Raw genomic sequence first — 16,157 nt, forward strand, 5'->3', positions numbered from 1 at the left:
ATGTTGTATTTTGGTTTCAGCCTATGAAGTGTCACGTAATTGATCGACAGATCGACATATCGCACGTGTTCCCCTCGTGTCTAACTACAGGACACTCTAGAAGAGAGCTCATTGCTTATGCTTAATGCCCAAAACACTGACTGGACTCCGAAGTCAAAAAAAGAGACTAGAATGTAAAGAGTAATGAAGATATATTTAGTACGAAACACGAAGTTGCTAACATGCAAACGACTATTGGATACAAATCGCGAAGGATTACAGAAACAAGTAATAATACGATATAAACACCCTTGAAAGTAATCCCGAAGATAGATGAAGGAGAGGCCCGAAAGTTTATGCATTGAAGATCTGATAGTCGTACTGCACCGCCGAACCCCAGAATGAGGGATCGCAAGCGCCAACAACAGCCCTGCTTCCATCGCTGGTACCACCAAGGATGATCGCATTCGTGTCGTCACCCGAAACAGCCTGCCAGGATGCATCCGGAGCATCCCCAGCAAGGAATGCCTTGTAGCGGGCTTGTATGGATGAGATGAGGCTCGATTGTGCAGAAGATGGCGAGTTAACTGTGCCAAATACAATTTCGATATCATTCTCATGACAAACACCTTGGGTGCAGAAAGGGATGGCCGAATTGTCTGGATACGTCGCGCCGACGGCGAAGACGCCAACGAATACCTTCCCTCCTGCAGAGGCCCACGAACGCGCAAACGACCAAGACGGACAACGCCAGATTTGATCCGTTCCGAGGCCCTCCAGCTGTATTCGCGCATCAAAAGCAGATGTGTTCGCCGCGAAGACGGCAGGAACAGCGTAGAACGACGAATTTACGATTTTCGCTGCGCGTGTGGAGCCGAGAGTCGCATTAACGATATCATCCCATTCGCTTTCCGCTACTGCAGTTGTGAAATTCCCGTAAATTGCCGGCCCTGCTTCATCTCTGACGGTTGTGATAAGAAGTTGTTTTGATTGGCCAGGGAAGGACTCTGTCAGATCAAGAGCGGAAGTTATCAGGGAACCGTCTTTCACAGGTCGCATTGGCTCAAAGGATCCTGCGGAAGGGTCCAGGGAGTTCGCAGTACCGAAAACCGTCATTGATGCGTTAAGAATGTCATCCGTTGACAAACCGGCAAGACAATCAGTGTCACTCGCACTGCATTGTAGCTGAGAAACAAAGAAGTCATTCAGAGTATTGAACGTTCTTGTCGAGAGGAACCCGTAGTCCTAAATTCCGCATGTTAGCCAAGCTCTCCATAGCAAGACAAAGAAACTCCATGTTACCATGGGATCAGACTGCAGAATTGCACTTTGGAAGAAACCGGATGCTGAGGGCGTTGCTAGAAGAGCTCGGACCATGGATGCTCCACTACTCTGTCCCGCAATTGTGATCTTGTTCGCGTCACCATTGAAACTGGGGACAACCGTCTGCAAGAACCTCAATGCGTTGATAACATCATTCACGGCCAGGTTGCTTTCTCTGCTCGGAGAGAGGAAACCGAAAGCACCGAGTCGATATTGGATGACCGCGACTATTGAATTTGTCGCTTGTGCCAAAGTAGAGCCGTCGAGGCCTGGTCCCGTAGCCGATCCAACGACAAAGGAACCTCCATGTATCCTGCACAGGCCACGTCAAATTTCTACTACCGGGCAACGCTTTGGAGAAAATTTGGGCAGAAGGTTATGTTACGTACCACATCATCGTCGGCATGTCCGTTCCACTGGTAGGAACGTATAAGATCATAGATAGACAGTCCTCGTCGGTATCCGCACTGTTTTCGCTAGATGGTATTTGAGGACATGCCCGAGGAGTTGCTGAAGGATCCGTCAGATTATTTCTTTGAAAGGCACGTCAAACCACGTATGCAGACACGATTAGATTCACAGCTCACGGTAAATTCCACGAGCTTGTTATAACAGACGGTTTCCATCGATCCGCTGATGCATATCTAACTGAGAATCGCGTAACGGAGTTCGTGTCTGGCACGCCAGTTGCATTGCCCAGACTCGTAGAAACCGACACGGTGTCACCTTCTAGATGGGTTTAAAATTGCTCAGCCGAGTACTTGCAACCATGGACTACGACATACCTGCGCGAATGCGAACCGAGGCCTGGGTAGGAAAGGCTCTTAATGATGAGGGCAAGAACGTGAGAAGCCAAGTGGCGATGAACAGAGCCCAAACCATGTGTACGGCCTCGGCGAGTTGGCTACTTGGCTGTGAGCAGAGCAGAAATATGAAGGGGGAATAAGATCATCATTGTAGATATTTATTAACGAGCAGCTTGGGCCGACGATGAGAAACGAAGGAGGGTCTGAGTTGCTAGATAGGTACTCTTTGTTCTTTGTAGTTGTCCAAGTAAATGACTCTCTGTTCCTGCATCTTCGCGGCTATTTCTATTTGAAACTCCGTCGCATGGCAATCGCGTGGCAGTCCGGACCTTACCTTGTTTAGACCTGATCAGTTTTCATACATCTCTTTTTAAATCTGCAGCTAAAGCAAGTGCGGAATATTTCCTGGCTTAACCACAGAGTAGACATATCCAACATTCCATGCCACATAGCATCTCCACGACTCCGCTACGAGGTGTAGAATCATGATGGGAGTGTTCTTCCATAGTTCTTGTCTTCCTCAACCCCCCAGAATGCGAAGAGAATCCTCTGATCGTTCCTAGACCTGTGCCTGCGTTCCGTGTTCCGTGCTTAAATTGATGTTTCTTGTTAAAAGCCTGTATTTCAGAACACTATGTTATAAAACCAATGGATATATCCGCTATGATATTCTCAGGTCAACGTCCGTTATGGTTCCTTCCGCCCGGAACGTCAAGTCTAAGTAATCCCACTCGGACTTACCAGACCGTAAAGCACGAAATCATGGCTGTATGCACATGGTGATTGTCAAGGGCTTCATGCGTCCAATTCTCTGCTTTAGGAAGTTCGCGCCATCCACTGACCCCGATTTCTGCACAAGACCCAGTACGGTCGGCTTGGAACGTTGCAGTCCGTGGCTCTCACGTTTCAATAAACTAGGCAGTCATAAATGTTGAAACTTGCCAACTGCCGAGAACATGCCATGTGTCCGTGGACAGGAAAACAAGACTGCATTTCATCGGGGGACTCGGTCATACCGGCCTTGGCTGCGCTTCAACCATTGGTGGACACTATGGAACGTTTGTTCAATTTAGGAGCTCAAAAAAATGAGGGTTAAAATTACTGGAAATCCGAAGAGTACGCAGCTGCGACAAAAAAGAAGGGAAGAAGAGGTTAAGTAACACTTCTGTGCACATGCCACCAAGGAAATCAGCCACCACCATCCATTGCTGCGCAGGCGCCGGAGAAGTTAGGAGACTGTGAACGAGAAGAAGTCCTGTGTGCATTCGCATCTGGTCTTCCGGAATAACCTGGGACCTCAAGAAGCAACATCAATGCAATGGTTAGGAGTAAATAACGATGGAATCCACATACTTAATTGCTGGTGATATACAAGGTCAGACGAGGGAAGCCAGATGGCGAAGCAGGACCTTCTTCCTGAGAACAGTAGTCTAAGCACTCAAAATACAAAGTAGTAGATAGCCCTTCTGTGGGCTCGGAGCGTGGCATTCCGAGTAAGGTAAGTCCGCTTGAATGAGAAAAGCGTACAAGTATCACTTCAATCCATCCAGAAGTAAATATGAACAAGTCTGCATAGTCCAATAAACCGCGGGAGATTTCTCCCAAGGACTTCGAAGTCTGGGAACACCAATAGAAACTGTCAGAGTAGACTGACGACTTTGAGATCATGTGCTGAAGAACAGCGTAATTGAACAAAGGAGAGGAAATCCATTAGTCGCTGGAACAAGTTGCGAAGAACACCAGCCCTCCGGATCGGACAGACGGATTCTCAAGTCACCTCGCTTGGCGGAAGCACTTCCGCAAAAGAGATGAATTTATGACGGGGCATTCGTCTATCCGCAGCACTGAGAGGTGCGAGCACTCGGACATACATCAATTGTACAGAGCAAGGAAATTATGTTCTTTGGGGTTACACAATACCTGGGAGTCCAGACGGCTATCCGCCATTCCCGGCAGGTATATCGGGAGGATTCTTGCATTAGCTCGGAAGTCCAAGTATACAGTTGCTATTCCTTTCTCTTCATCATACATAGTGTCCTTCTAAAACTTACCATCACCCCACTTCTTTGACTGTGCGCCCATTTCGATGGCTGCTGTTGCCCAGTCCTCGCCGTGGTTATGTCCCTTGGATTCCCCACGCCCAATGCCAGCACGGTCCAGTGCTTGGTCCTCATTAAGCGCTGTCAGAACGCCGAAAATAACGGGAACTCCAGAGTCCATTTGCAGACGCATGAGTGCATGAGAGACTGCGTCGCAGATGTATTCGAAATGCATAGTAGAGCCTTTGATGAGAACTCCAATTGCAATGACTGCATCGAAGGGCTGGCTTGAAGAAGACGCCGATGAAGGTACTGGTGTCCCGGTACGCGAGCCGGACCTGACAGTAGGAGAGAAAGTTAAACCGCCGAGGAGGTCTGTCGCAGTTGCACCAGCCTGGACATGCGCAGCGCCGATCACTCTATATGTTAAATTAATTAAATTCTCTCGTCGTTAACGAATGGCGCACTTCGAACAAGCGAGGGGAAGCTCAAAGCTTCCTGGTACCGACTGCACAACAATGTTGGTCGGCTTCACGCCGCGCTCAGTGAGCTTTTTGATGGCACCATTGACAAGTGCGTCTATGATGGGCTTGTTCCATCTGGCGTGTACGATGGCTATGCGCAATGAGGATCCATCGTAGGTCTCGTGTTGCTATCAGAGAGGTCGCTCAAAGTCAAATGTATAACTCACTTCAGACGATGGCGCCAAGCCTGAGATCGGTGCCATTGATGTCTATGTTGTTGCCGAGAGGTGATGCGAATTGAGTGAAACTAGAGAGAGCACGATGAGGAAACGAGGCAAGGCGCGCTTGTGCCTGTGTATGCGCAGTCACATGACCAACAAGGGACCAAAAAATTTTGGCTCACATTTTGGCTCCTTTGTTAACTTGCGAACACTCCATTTGGAATGGTGAAGACGAAGTCCAGCACACCCACCTCCACAGCTGGTGAATTTCCTTTGTCTGTTCTCGTAGTTCTAACACCTAACCTGTCAAGTCATTCCTCGTCATTAGTCCAGGCATACGAGAAGCTTTTGGAAGCGATAAATCGTAATGGAAATGTTGAAGTAGCCAAGAACGTGAAGCAGAGCCTGGACGACTGGCGTGAGCTTCAAAAGCTATTTGAAGGAAAACATCCTTCAGCAAAAGAGCTTGCGGGAAAATGGGAGAGTCTGCAGTCTTCTAGTTCAAGTGCCTTGTGAGTTAGTCCCTGTTCTATTCAACTGGGAGTGCAAATCTAATTGCTTGTGCATGCAATAGTCAGAGTCTTACCAGTACGTTCTGACTGGTATTGCGTCAGTGAAATATCGCTAATGGCGACGGTGTAGCACTTATTGTCACGGATGATGCTGATTCCGATTCTTCGACTTCATCTGATACTGCTTCAAAGAAAGCTGGTATGTGGATATGCACACCGTAATTAGAATATGCTGGCTAACGTTTTAAAATAAAGCATCTTCGAAAAGCGATTCCGACTCTGACGATACTAGTTCGGATTCCGACTCGGATGCTGGATCCTCCGCAAAAGAAAAACAACGGCAGAAGACCACCAGCGGATCTGTTAATGGGACAAAATCCGAGTCTGCTGCGAAAACGAAGGCGAAGATGACTTCCAGCTCATCCGATTCCAGTTCGGGGGATGAATCTGATACTAACACCGACACCAACACTAACTCATCGGCATCCAGTGCAAAGTCATCTGCTTCCAAATCGAAGCTAAAAGACAGGTCCAAAAGAAAGAAGCCTGCATCCTCGTCATCATCTTCGTCGTCTTCAAGCTCCTCTTCCTCGTCATCGACTTCCTCGGATTCCGATTCTGGACCTGACTCTTCATCTAGTTCTAGTTCTGCATCTTCTTCAGACTCCGATGCAGGAAAGAAGGAGCCACCGATAAAGAAGAGAAAAACGGAAAGCGGCAACTTTGTTGCAAAATCGACGAATGCGGTGGAATCCAAACCGAATAAAGTGCTGAACGGAGAGCGTCTTCCTGATAAGCCCGTAAAAGGAAGCATTTCCAGTACGCCGACTACCATTGACACTAGAAGCACGTCAACTCCTACCACGACGAGCACGCCAATCGCCGACAGGAATATTAAAATAGAAAAGCAAGCGCGAAAAAACAACGCTCCGTTCCAACGCATAAAAGCCGACTCTGTCAAGTTTGTAGACGAGCGGCTCAAGGATAATTCTTACCACACACATGTTCGTCGTGTCCCGAGAATCATTTCAATACCAGGGAACTGATAATATCGTTACTTCTCCTAGATTGGGAAGACCGGTGATTATGGAGCGAAGGCAAATGCTGATTTAATCGTAACGCGTGGCGACGGCTTTCGAAAGGAGAAGAATAAGAAGAAACGTGGAAGCTACCGAGGCGGAGAGATATCCGTATGTACTTGAGATATTATGGGTTGGACAAAAACTAATGGAAATTTATTCTGTTTTGTTTGCAGTTGGAGTCCCGCAGTATCAAATTCACCTAGACACCAGTATTTCTCATGCTCTCTTTTGGTACTAGTGTTTCCCTGGTTCCACTATGTTTCGACCTAGATCTCTTGGTGGCACGCATCTTCATTTGGACATATCTGCAGCTATTGCAATTGCATTCTTGGCTTCATTCCGATATTAACCAGGCCCGAGACCGAAAGCATCCGGCACTGGCGCATTCCTCTCTTCTTCCGTTGCTCCTAGCAAATCAAGCCATTCCGACTTCCTGAAAATCTTAGCCGTATCGATCGCATTTGGTGTTCCTGCCCGCGGATCTGCACCTAACTCAGCGAGAGTACGGACCACCTCTTCTTCATTCTTGAAAATGGCACCAGCAAGTGGCGACTGTCCTCGATCGTTAAGCCTGTTGGGATCCGCGCCCTTGATGTGAAGTACGCGCACAGTGGATGCATGACCATTATATGCAGCCAGCATAATAAGTGTATTACCTAAGCGATAGATACCAGCTGTTCAATAGCTAGGTTAATTTACGAGGACAAATTGAGTCACCTTTTTCGTTCGTAAGGTTCGGTGGAAGTCCAGCGTCCAGATACGCGCTGAGTAGCTCGTCTCCTCCACTTCGCGCAAGGTTGAACACCTTTCCGGCAAAGTCAAGTGTTTCTTGGGGTAGACTAGATACGATATGATCACTTGTGGCAGGTTGTTGAGAAGCTTCATTCGTTGACATGATAGTGCTAGTAACAAATATGTTTGGCTCGACTGTATGTGCTATTACCTGTCGACGAGAATTATGTGCTGACCATATGCAACGACACCACGCACGTGAACGTGCGAAAGCAACTTTGTTTTGCTTCCGTCTCTTCCCAGTCTTCGACGCGACGCGTTGGGACGTGTCTTGAACTCCGCGTCCCGAGTTCCACTCTCCTTTGACTCCTTTGACTCTATTCTGTACAATCCATTCTTAATCCATCAGCACTAATGATGCAGGCTCAATCATTGCGCCAACAGGCACGTTCCTCGTGGGAAAAGTAACAATGAGATTTTGTGCTTAAATTTCATGTAGACCGCGATCAGCTCCCAGCAGAGTCTCGCCGTCATCAAGACATTACTTAGTGCCAGTTTCGGATGTATCGCTTACCTTCGGTCAGTAGTTAGTGCGTTGTAGCTATCTGAGCGCATATATGCGGCGTCGACATTGGTCTGTTTGCACTTGCTAATCGCCCTTGCCAAACAGCAATCTACTTCCAGATGAAAACTTCGGCGAGGGTATTTGCTTCATCGCACATCCATTGTACACCGAGCTAAGCTTCTGATAAGCTCGGTTAACGTCGGGACTACGAGGCTCAATGGCTTTCGATTCACAAGAAACCTCTATAAATACGAACTCTAGACTCATAAGTGGCGTCCGCGTGAAAACCGTGACTCGTGGATATTCGACAGAGGCGGATAAACTACTTAATTATCTGGTTCAGACACTTTTTACTTTCTTGGGCTGTTAGCTAAACGTTTTTGTCAAGGAACACGGGATTTTTGACGCAATTGAGCGACAATACTTGAAGAGCTTTATTTTCGCAATATACTTGGTTTGTTTTTGCTTTCGAGCCATTTCTCTCCCTTTCCGGTATGCTCACCTTTTGACAGGACAATGCCGATCCTAATAAGTAAGCGCCTTTACTCTCACCACAGTGCAGAGAATAATGTGGTATATAGCATCGTGGAATCCTACACCTATAACTTAACTGTACGTAGGCCTTCTGTCACAGTCCTTTCGTCGCCTGATGACCTCAGCAGTACTATACGGTACCAGGAACCTCAACCACAGTTCCTGTCATGTCACTTGATGATCGTCTCAACGATTTATCCCTTAATCCTTCTTCCAAGCTAAACGACTCAGACGCTGTTGCGAAAGCGATATCCAACGGGAAAGCGCCAACTCTTGGAGACGTCAAACAGAGCGTAAAAGTATGGAACTAATCTCTTTAGAAGGCATTATCACTGATATTCACAAAGGATTTGGTCAAGAAACTAATTGTTGCAACGCAGTCATTAGACCCATTACCGAGTATTTTACCATCTTTTCATTTGAGAACCTGTTTTGACCGAGCATTCCAGAACGTCGTTTTGCCACTTTCAAGCTATTCTATAGAGAAAATACACCCCAGGAATACGAGCCCCCTTATTTTCGACCCGGAGACCCAGAGAAAGACAAGTTTGTCTTTACGACTCACGGAAGATCCGAGGTACCGGAGAAATTCAGTATTGGCGCCATCTCAACACCGTACCATGGGTTCGTACTTCTTTGAATTCATCTCATAGAACCTCGCTAACTGAATAGCAGAATCGATTTGCAAGTGCAGTCTGTTGTGAAATTTTTGCCAAATGATGCTATCGATGAATCTCAATATCTGGGCATCGAGGAAGTCACGAAGAAAGGTTTTGGGGCTCTTCAGAGAGCCACAGATACAACTGGGCGGTCTCGACAGCTGGAAGATCAACGGAAGGACGCAGAAGAGCGCAAGTTCGCCTGGAGCGCCGAAGACTCTAAATTGACCAACGACGATGCGGATGGAGAAGCTGATCCCGACTATATCAACGACTCGGGCATCGGATTCGGTGGCTTGCTTGGCTTGAGGAAAGCGGATGGAAGTATCGCTCCGATTGAGCGCGAGGCTGACGATGCAATGGACATCGACGAATCCAGCGTGAAGTTCTTTGGAAAACCCGATGTGACTCCAACCAAGCTTGGGCAGCTTGTAAGCGTACATGTCTTTTGTTCGGAATATTCCAACTGATCGTTCAAAGGGGGCGAAGAGAATAGAAACAGAAGACCTGGAGGCGACACAACAGCTTGAGTCGACTCAAGCGCGTTCTTTGATGAGCACTGCTCCTGGGTATCCGAACAGACCACACACTGCTCTGGAAACTCTTGGCATTGCAACAGCCGACAGTCGGGGAATCGATACCCAAGCTCTAAAGGCAATCTTCGATCAATCTGCTGCGGACAAGGATGAAATACTTGGTCCTCAACTTTCTATTACTACTTGATATCAACCGCCTTCCCGGACTCACAGTGTTTCTTAAACAGACATCGAGACGCAAGTGGAGAACCACATCGGCCGTGATTATACTAAATCACACTCGCAGGACCATGTTGATGACAGTGCTCCTAAGACTCCTTTGTCCAGGGCGTCGGACGTTAGAGCTGCTACGGAAACCATAAGTTGTGCTTGCGGACATGAAGTGAGTAGCAAAGTCAACAGTTCGTTCCCTTCTGACAGAGAAGACAGGATGATGACGACGTAGTCTTCTGTGAGGCCTGCGGAAAGTGGCTTCATATTAGGTTCGCTTCCTTCGTTTCCATTCTTCTCAATGCTTCACATTTGCACAACTACTAGGTGCATGGGGTACGTGAGCGGAATTAATCGCTGGTGCTTCCCACAAAATAATAAGTTCTTTTCAGTTATCTTTCAGCCAATGATTCTCGACTCCCCCAGAAATATGTCTGCATCCCGTGCCGCTTGCGAGGTGATGTGAAATTCGACCTGATTAAGCACACGTTCCCTGAAATCCTTGCTGCATATGAGGAACTGATAAATTTCCGGTATTTACTTCTCTCGTTATATGATAATACGTTTCTGACAATGCGATGTCTGTCCAAACAGTCGAGCCATCAAAATTGCAGAAGAGCATAGCCCCGGGAGCCTGAAGGTCTTCCGGAAACTGTCTAAATGCAATGCCTCACTTGCCGAGCAACTATGGAACCGGCTTGAACACGAAGGTGGGAACGACTTTGAATCTCATCAGGATGCGATAACGAGTATGATTTGCATAGGCTTTATATCGCTTGAGGTAACGGAGACAGACAGTCTTGGGTTGCTAGAGACGCGTTCTCGCGGAACGCGTTCGACAGCTCGGAAGGTCAAAAGTGCGAAGCAGATTCAGAAATATGTTTTCCACGCAGCAAGCAAGAAGACGGCTTTGTACCGGGATTACTTTAGCCCTGATAGCGAGGCGGAGAGGAGTATTATAAAGCTGGTGCGTCGTTTTCCCAGGGATACCAGCGAGGTATAACCCCCCTGTCATTATAGGGCCGGGGATCCAGGAGGGAGAAAACCGTGAAGAGGAAGGAGACTGCGCACGACGTGCCCTCTGATGCACGACTAGTAAGTCCATCACGTTCCATTGTTTATACTGCGTATTGAAAATTGTCGAAGCATACACAAGTGAGGTATGCCAAATATTTTCTCTGGGTGCTTATGAACGGACTATGAATCGCCAACCATTCGGGACAGGGGTGCACCCGAGGGGAACCCTGTTTCTACGGAAGACGCACAGGATGCGCAACTGCATGTGGAAACCCAAACTCAAGATGACACGCAACTTCCACAGACTATGGTTGTGGTGGACATGAAGCGGCGCAGTGAACCGTCGTCAGACGCGAGGCAAACGAGCAAAAAGTTGAAGATATCGGTCGTAGAAGAGAATGTCGATATCGAAGGATAATAGGTCGAACAGGAAAGGGAACCTGTGATTCTGCACTATCTCAGCGGCTGATGTACATCGACTTGACGAGTACTATCTGGGGTACCACTAGTTCTGTGCTTTCACCCTCACACGTGTCTCTAGACTGCATACAAACGGACTTTGACTGACCTGGGCCTGGTAATCTTCTATTTCTCCGCACGAACTCTTCCCATGCCAACTGGACCGCTTCCACGATGTACTGCTCTCTATTAACGATGCTTCAGAAGACATTCTCATATTCTGTACTCCGCAATGACTGCTGCGGGCTGACTGCTATGTATACTGCTTCCGATCGAATACATGTAGAAATGGTGAATAAGTATTGGGCCGGCCCTAAGGTGAAACGTGATAGAAAAGCAGGTTCGCGGCACTCGCTGTTCGTTTCAAACCACTCTCGCCATTGGCAACTCATCGTGCTCTTTTGAACCACGGCCGATGACCTGCTGCGAGAGGCCTCGCAGGAGATGAATTAATGGAGCAAGGCATAGAGGGCACCTCCGTATCTCCTTTGGCCTTGGGAACCCACCGGTCTGAGGCTCGTTAGCGTGGTGTACATTTCGTGTAGATTGAATTGAAATGAGCAGAATCAGCGAATGCATATGTAATAATAATAATAATACACGTTATATTCAATTGGAGGTGCTTCGCAATCGACTGTGTGTCTACATCCCGAAAGGAGAAGTTTATCGAGGTTAGCTCGAATGTACAAGTGTTGCTGTTGGAGTAGTGCCTAAAGTATGTAATGAACAAAATCATTTGAAAATCTAGGATAGGAGTGCAACTGGTTATTACTGTATGAATTGTCCCTGATTGAGGACATCGACGCCGAGGCGGCGAGTGTTGAAGGGATCGGAGAGACGACCGGACGCGTCATATTTGTGATTATCTGCTGTGCAACTCGGAGGCGTGAGGGGAACTCATAAGATCTAGACCAGCCCGGACTCGCCCTTCTGCTCTCTTCCTCCTACAACCACCGCAAATATCCCCCAATCTTCCTCCCTTTCCCCCCTTACCTCTCGTCTTTCTCGCAACCCACCTGCGCTTCCGCACCGCGCCTCGCCACCCGTCGAATAGCCATGCCCTTTAAGCTCTCTGCGTCTCTCCACGCCCACTCTTCTGATGTGCGTCCCATATATGCGTCTTTTTGCTTCCGCCAAACTCACTCTTCCCTTTTGCACTCGCAGGTACGCGCCGTAGCTTCTCCATCCGATAATCTCGTCCTCTCCGCCTCGCGTGACAAGACTGCACGCACTTGGACGCGTTCGCCGGGCTCACAGGCATTTACGCAGGAGTACACTTTCCAAGCAGGTGTCAAGTATATCAATGCCGTCGCGTACATTCCACCTTCACCAGACACGCCAAATGGTAGGCTCATCCTCGGCAGTCGCTCTTTGTTTGAGTACACGCTTGATTGACATCTACTTGATCGTTGTGGCGCACAGGTTACCTGGTCACTGGCGGCAATGAAGCTGTCATCAACGTTTATCCTCTAGATGCACCTTCAGATGAGCCTCGATATGCACTGGTCGGGCATACGGATAATGTCTGCACGTTAAACGCGTCATCGTCGGGATTACTTATTTCTGGTTCGTGGGATCGGTATGCTTTCATGCTTCCGGAATGCAAGTCACTTTTTAAAGTGTTACGTATGCTAGAACCGCAAAGGTCTGGAGGAACTTTCAAGAGGTTTACGAGCTTAGAGGTCACGAACAATCCGTGTGGGCAGTCCAGATTCTCGACGAGGCAGAAGAGACGTTCCTCACTGGTACGTTACACTCGGCTCTTTGTCGCTCCTTGCTCTTTAGCTGAGCCCAGCTATGCAGCTTCCGCGGACAAAACGATCAGGTTATGGATGAAGCACAAGCATCTCCGGACGTTCACGGGCCACAGCCAGGCTGTTCGAGGCCTTGCGCTGATCCCCCACATTGGCTTTGCTTCGTGCTCTAACGACGGGTAGACATTCATCTCCGCTGCCTTCGCGCAAAGAAAGAACTAATTGAGTGACTCGTCCAGTGAGATTCGTGTCTGGACGACGGAGGGCGATGTGGTCTCCACGCTCTCAGGTCACACTTCATTTGTCTATTCAATTACGGCTTTACCGAATGGCGACGTTGCTTCCAGCGGAGAGGACCGCACTCTGCGCGTGTGGCGGGGTAAGTTGTCATGTGCCAAGTCTTGTATTCGTTTGTCTAAAGGTGAATTTTTATTTTTATTTTTCTTTGCAGATGAGGAATGTGTACAGACGATCGTCCATCCCGCGACATCCGTATGGAGTGTATCATCTATGCCAAATGGCGATATTGTTACTGGGGCCAGCGACGGCGTCGTGCGAATATTCAGTACCGCGGAAGAACGATGGGCACCTGCAAATGAGATCAAGGAATTTGAAGACCTTGTTGCGAACCAAGCGCTTCCCTCGTAAGCCCAGTCCAGGCCCTCCTGTTGTCGATTGCTTCTCTGATGCCGATGTTTCCCCCTTTCTCCGATTTCCGCAGGCAGCAAATTGGCGATGTGAAAAAGACCGATTTATCTGGTCTGGAGGCTCTCACAGTTCCAGGTGCGACTATTCTGTTTCTCTCTTAAGCAGATATTTAACCTCCGGTGTCACGGAAGGCAAGAAGCCTGGAGAGGTAAAGATGGTCCGGAATGGTGCTAACGTCGAAGCTCACCAGGAAAGTCTTTCCGTGTATGATACTTAAAGCAGCTAGTTGCTTAATCTTCTTACAGTGGGATTCTGCTAGCATGACTTGGCAAAAGATTGGCGATGTTGTTGATGCCGTTGGGTCCGGGCGAAAACAGCTCCATGAAGGGAGAGAATATGACTATGTCTTTGACGTTGATATCCAAGACGGTGTACCCCCGCTGAAACTTCCCTACAACGCGAACGGTGAGATTTTTGTGCTCGCCACACTCATGCGAATATTAATTCGTTTTTGAAACCCGTAGAAAACCCATATAACGCCGCTCAGCGCTTCCTTGCCTCACACGACCTACCTATGAGCTACATTGACCAAGTCGTGCAGTTCATTCAACAAAACACGACTGGCGTAAACCTCACATCAGGCTCAGAGTACTCTGATCCGTTCACCGGTGCGTTACGCCCCTTCGGAGCGACGAGATTGAATAACACCGTTTAACAACATGTAACCCATAGGCGCATCACGATATCAAGCTGGTCCGAACTCAAATCCCGCAGGAGCATCATCTTATAGTGATCCGTTTACCGGTGCATCTCGTTACCAGGCCCCTTCTACAACCGCCCCGTCTACATCCTCAGCGTCCAGCGATCCATTTACTGGCGGCTCGAGGTATGCTCCGCCCGGATCTTCTTCTCAACCACCTCCAGCTGCACGGACAACGTCCGTTGTCCCGGTGGTAAGACACTATTGACTATTTTAATCTATGGTCTAGGGGTGACTAACTGTAACTCTGTGTGTAGATGTCCTTTCTGTCGTTTAAGCAGGGTAACGTAAATGCTATGCGGGGCAAAATCGGTGAACTTGATGATGGGTTCCGAAATGAAATCGTGAGTTATTCTCTCACATTTTTTCGATGGTGCATCGATTGAACGATTACAAGTCAACGTCGGCAATAGCAATCTATCCGCCGGAATCAGCTAAGCTGGATGAGGCATATGTATACTTAACACAAGCGCTGGCGACCCCAGCCCAAATCACTGTTCCCCCTCTCAATAAGATGCATTTAGAAACAATAGAGCAAATTCTGGAGCGTTGGCCCTCGTCCTCACGTTTCCCCGGTGCGTTTAGAGCGCGTTAGCTCCGTTTTCGCTCTTCTAAATTCTAGGCCCATACAGTAATTGACTTGGCGCGACTGGTCAGCGGGAATTGCCCTGCAGCGTATTCGGACTCGAAAGTTGCCGAGCAGTTTTTCTCGTCTCTATTGAAGGCTGCGGAATGGGACACTCCGTGGGACGGGCCGATTCCGAAGTCCCGCGAGACGAACATGTTGTTGACGTTGCGGGCGCTTGCGAATGCTTTCCAGGAGAGCACTGCCGCGAGCCTCGGAGACTGGGCGGCAGCGGTCCTGGGAGAGCTTGGACGTGCCCCTTATGATGCCTTGATGAAGAATCATAGAGTAGCGCTGGCGACTCTCTTGTTCAAGTGCGTGCTTTTTCTCGCAGTTATGTGAATGCCGGTGTGCTTAACGATGTATCGTATAGCATTTCCTGTATTCGCCTGAAGGGACCTATTGTGTCCTCCGCAGTCGCCGAGCAACATTTGTCTTTGGTTTCGATGGTGGGTGATTGTTACACTGGGCTATAAGTGACTACCAATTAACATCGGGGCTCCTAGGTTCTCCGCCAAGAGCGGCAGGATGCAGAAACGGCGTATAGGTCACTCGTTGCTCTGGGTAACACGGTAAGTATACACCAATAAAGCATGATTTTTGCCCTTTGTTCTATGGTCCTGATTGATTGTGTTTAAAGTTATGCGCTTTGAAGACGCAAAACGCAAGTCTCACGTTAGGACAGACGAGCGAGATCCGACAAGCGTTACCTTCATTAAGGTCGCGGTTCCCAGAAGACCGTGTTAATGCGGTAATAAAGGACGTTGAAGCGCTATTGCTATGAAGTAAACTGAGCCAGAGAGGCGAGAGGACGAATAATAACCAAATAAAGGAAAGGAAGAATTAGGGAGGGGAGTGTGTGTGATTGATTCTCTTTTTCTGTTCTGCAAAAAGCAGGTTATAGACGTTCGGAGGTTTCGGTTCTACATACAAGGAACTCTTTTTAACCCTCTGCATTGGCTAACACACTGACCACCTCCCTTTTACTTCAACCATATTGCTCACTCTCCTTTCCTCCCCTCTCATGATTGTGGGTTCGTTTGTGGTTTACGTGATTTGGCATAGTCTTGTTTGTTGTTGATATAGGGTTTTGAGGGTGTTTTTCCGTGGACGTTTAGAAATTGAGCGACCTACGAATATGAAGAAGTACTACTTACTGTATGTATGGACTTGTTGAGGTATACAATACAGATATGTATGTAGCGATATAAGAATTTGATGACGAACAATAT

General features: G+C 48.1%; 6 protein-coding genes across 6 annotated transcripts; 3 read left to right on the forward strand and 3 right to left on the reverse strand.

Annotated features, from left to right (window-relative positions):
• Window positions 1-188: 188 nt before the first annotated feature.
• Window positions 189-2,198, reverse strand: FOMMEDRAFT_109482 (alpha/beta-hydrolase). Its single transcript, XM_007267587.1, has 5 exons — window positions 2,088-2,198; window positions 1,890-2,031; window positions 1,692-1,835; window positions 1,282-1,615; window positions 189-1,224 (listed from the first exon to the last, which is right to left on the reverse strand). Exons 1-5 carry the CDS (start codon window positions 2,182-2,184, stop codon window positions 334-336), a joined length of 1,608 nt encoding a protein of 535 aa, XP_007267649.1. The 5' UTR covers window positions 2,185-2,198; the 3' UTR covers window positions 189-333.
• A 1,735-nt stretch (window positions 2,199-3,933) lies between these two features.
• Window positions 3,934-4,895, reverse strand: FOMMEDRAFT_109484 (dimethylribityllumazine synthase). The gene is made up of 3 exons (XM_007267588.1): window positions 4,839-4,895; window positions 4,615-4,790; window positions 3,934-4,566 (listed from the first exon to the last, which is right to left on the reverse strand). Exons 1-3 carry the CDS (start codon window positions 4,872-4,874, stop codon window positions 4,149-4,151), a joined length of 630 nt encoding a protein of 209 aa, XP_007267650.1. The 5' UTR covers window positions 4,875-4,895; the 3' UTR covers window positions 3,934-4,148.
• A 159-nt stretch (window positions 4,896-5,054) lies between these two features.
• FOMMEDRAFT_157451 (uncharacterized protein) lies at window positions 5,055-6,629 on the forward strand (the record flags this gene model as incomplete). The annotated part of the gene is made up of 6 exons (XM_007267589.1): window positions 5,055-5,344; window positions 5,407-5,420; window positions 5,475-5,543; window positions 5,600-6,348; window positions 6,412-6,534; window positions 6,600-6,629. 6 exons carry the CDS (start codon window positions 5,055-5,057, stop codon window positions 6,627-6,629), a joined length of 1,275 nt encoding a protein of 424 aa, XP_007267651.1.
• Window positions 6,630-6,771: 142 nt separating this feature from the next.
• FOMMEDRAFT_157452 (ankyrin) lies at window positions 6,772-7,321 on the reverse strand (the record flags this gene model as incomplete). Its single annotated transcript, XM_007267590.1, has 2 exons — window positions 6,772-7,082; window positions 7,144-7,321. 2 exons carry the CDS (start codon window positions 7,319-7,321, stop codon window positions 6,772-6,774), a joined length of 489 nt encoding a protein of 162 aa, XP_007267652.1.
• A 254-nt stretch (window positions 7,322-7,575) lies between these two features.
• FOMMEDRAFT_168746 (DNA-binding protein) lies at window positions 7,576-11,278 on the forward strand (the record flags this gene model as incomplete). Its single annotated transcript, XM_007267591.1, has 20 exons — window positions 7,576-7,613; window positions 7,669-7,737; window positions 7,829-7,860; window positions 7,912-8,060; window positions 8,112-8,177; window positions 8,236-8,255; window positions 8,305-8,335; window positions 8,386-8,556; window positions 8,605-8,656; window positions 8,707-8,881; window positions 8,933-9,347; window positions 9,397-9,613; window positions 9,680-9,834; window positions 9,882-9,934; window positions 9,990-9,998; window positions 10,055-10,195; window positions 10,257-10,629; window positions 10,683-10,757; window positions 10,809-10,822; window positions 10,887-11,278. The coding sequence occupies 20 exons, from the start codon at window positions 7,576-7,578 to the stop codon at window positions 11,095-11,097; spliced, it is 2,466 nt and encodes an 821-aa protein (XP_007267653.1). The 3' UTR covers window positions 11,098-11,278.
• An 866-nt stretch (window positions 11,279-12,144) lies between these two features.
• FOMMEDRAFT_20997 (phospholipase A-2-activating protein) lies at window positions 12,145-16,156 on the forward strand. Its single transcript, XM_007267592.1, has 18 exons — window positions 12,145-12,239; window positions 12,303-12,483; window positions 12,561-12,717; window positions 12,774-12,883; window positions 12,942-13,071; window positions 13,132-13,271; window positions 13,344-13,536; window positions 13,614-13,675; window positions 13,732-13,790; window positions 13,846-14,005; window positions 14,065-14,208; window positions 14,273-14,493; window positions 14,558-14,644; window positions 14,698-14,875; window positions 14,933-15,239; window positions 15,299-15,374; window positions 15,432-15,497; window positions 15,566-16,156. Exons 1-18 carry the CDS (start codon window positions 12,195-12,197, stop codon window positions 15,707-15,709), a joined length of 2,460 nt encoding a protein of 819 aa, XP_007267654.1. The 5' UTR covers window positions 12,145-12,194; the 3' UTR covers window positions 15,710-16,156.
• The last annotated feature ends 1 nt before the right edge of the window (window position 16,157 follows it).

The sequence above is a fragment of the Fomitiporia mediterranea genome (assembly GCF_000271605.1).
Source record: "Fomitiporia mediterranea MF3/22 unplaced genomic scaffold FOMMEscaffold_7, whole genome shotgun sequence".
NCBI classification, from domain to species: domain Eukaryota; kingdom Fungi; phylum Basidiomycota; class Agaricomycetes; order Hymenochaetales; family Hymenochaetaceae; genus Fomitiporia; species Fomitiporia mediterranea.

Bases quoted from the DNA above. Each gene is read 5' to 3' on its own strand.
- FOMMEDRAFT_20997 (XM_007267592.1), top strand. From the start codon at position 12,195: ATGCCCTTTAAGCTCTCTGCGTCTCTCCACGCCCACTCTTCTGAT. The intron at 13,676-13,731 runs GTGCGACTATTC...GTGTCACGGAAG, and splicing joins GGAGGCTCTCACAGTTCCAG to GCAAGAAGCCTGGAGAGGTA. The intron at 13,791-13,845 runs GAAAGTCTTTCC...ATCTTCTTACAG, and splicing joins CTAACGTCGAAGCTCACCAG to TGGGATTCTGCTAGCATGAC.
- FOMMEDRAFT_109482 (XM_007267587.1), bottom strand. From the start codon at position 2,184: ATGGTTTGGGCTCTGTTCATCGCCACTTGGCTTCTCACGTTCTTGCCC. The intron at 1,836-1,889 runs GTGAGCTGTGAA...TGCCTTTCAAAG, and splicing joins ACAAGCTCGTGGAATTTACC to AAATAATCTGACGGATCCTT. The intron at 1,225-1,281 runs GTAACATGGAGT...TGCGGAATTTAG, and splicing joins TTCTGCAGTCTGATCCCATG to GACTACGGGTTCCTCTCGAC.
- FOMMEDRAFT_109484 (XM_007267588.1), bottom strand. From the start codon at position 4,874: ATGGCACCGATCTCAGGCTTGGCGCCATCGTCTGAA. The intron at 4,791-4,838 runs GTGAGTTATACA...TAGCAACACGAG, and splicing joins GCTTGGCGCCATCGTCTGAA to ACCTACGATGGATCCTCATT. The intron at 4,567-4,614 runs GTGCGCCATTCG...TTTAACATATAG, and splicing joins CTTCCCCTCGCTTGTTCGAA to AGTGATCGGCGCTGCGCATG.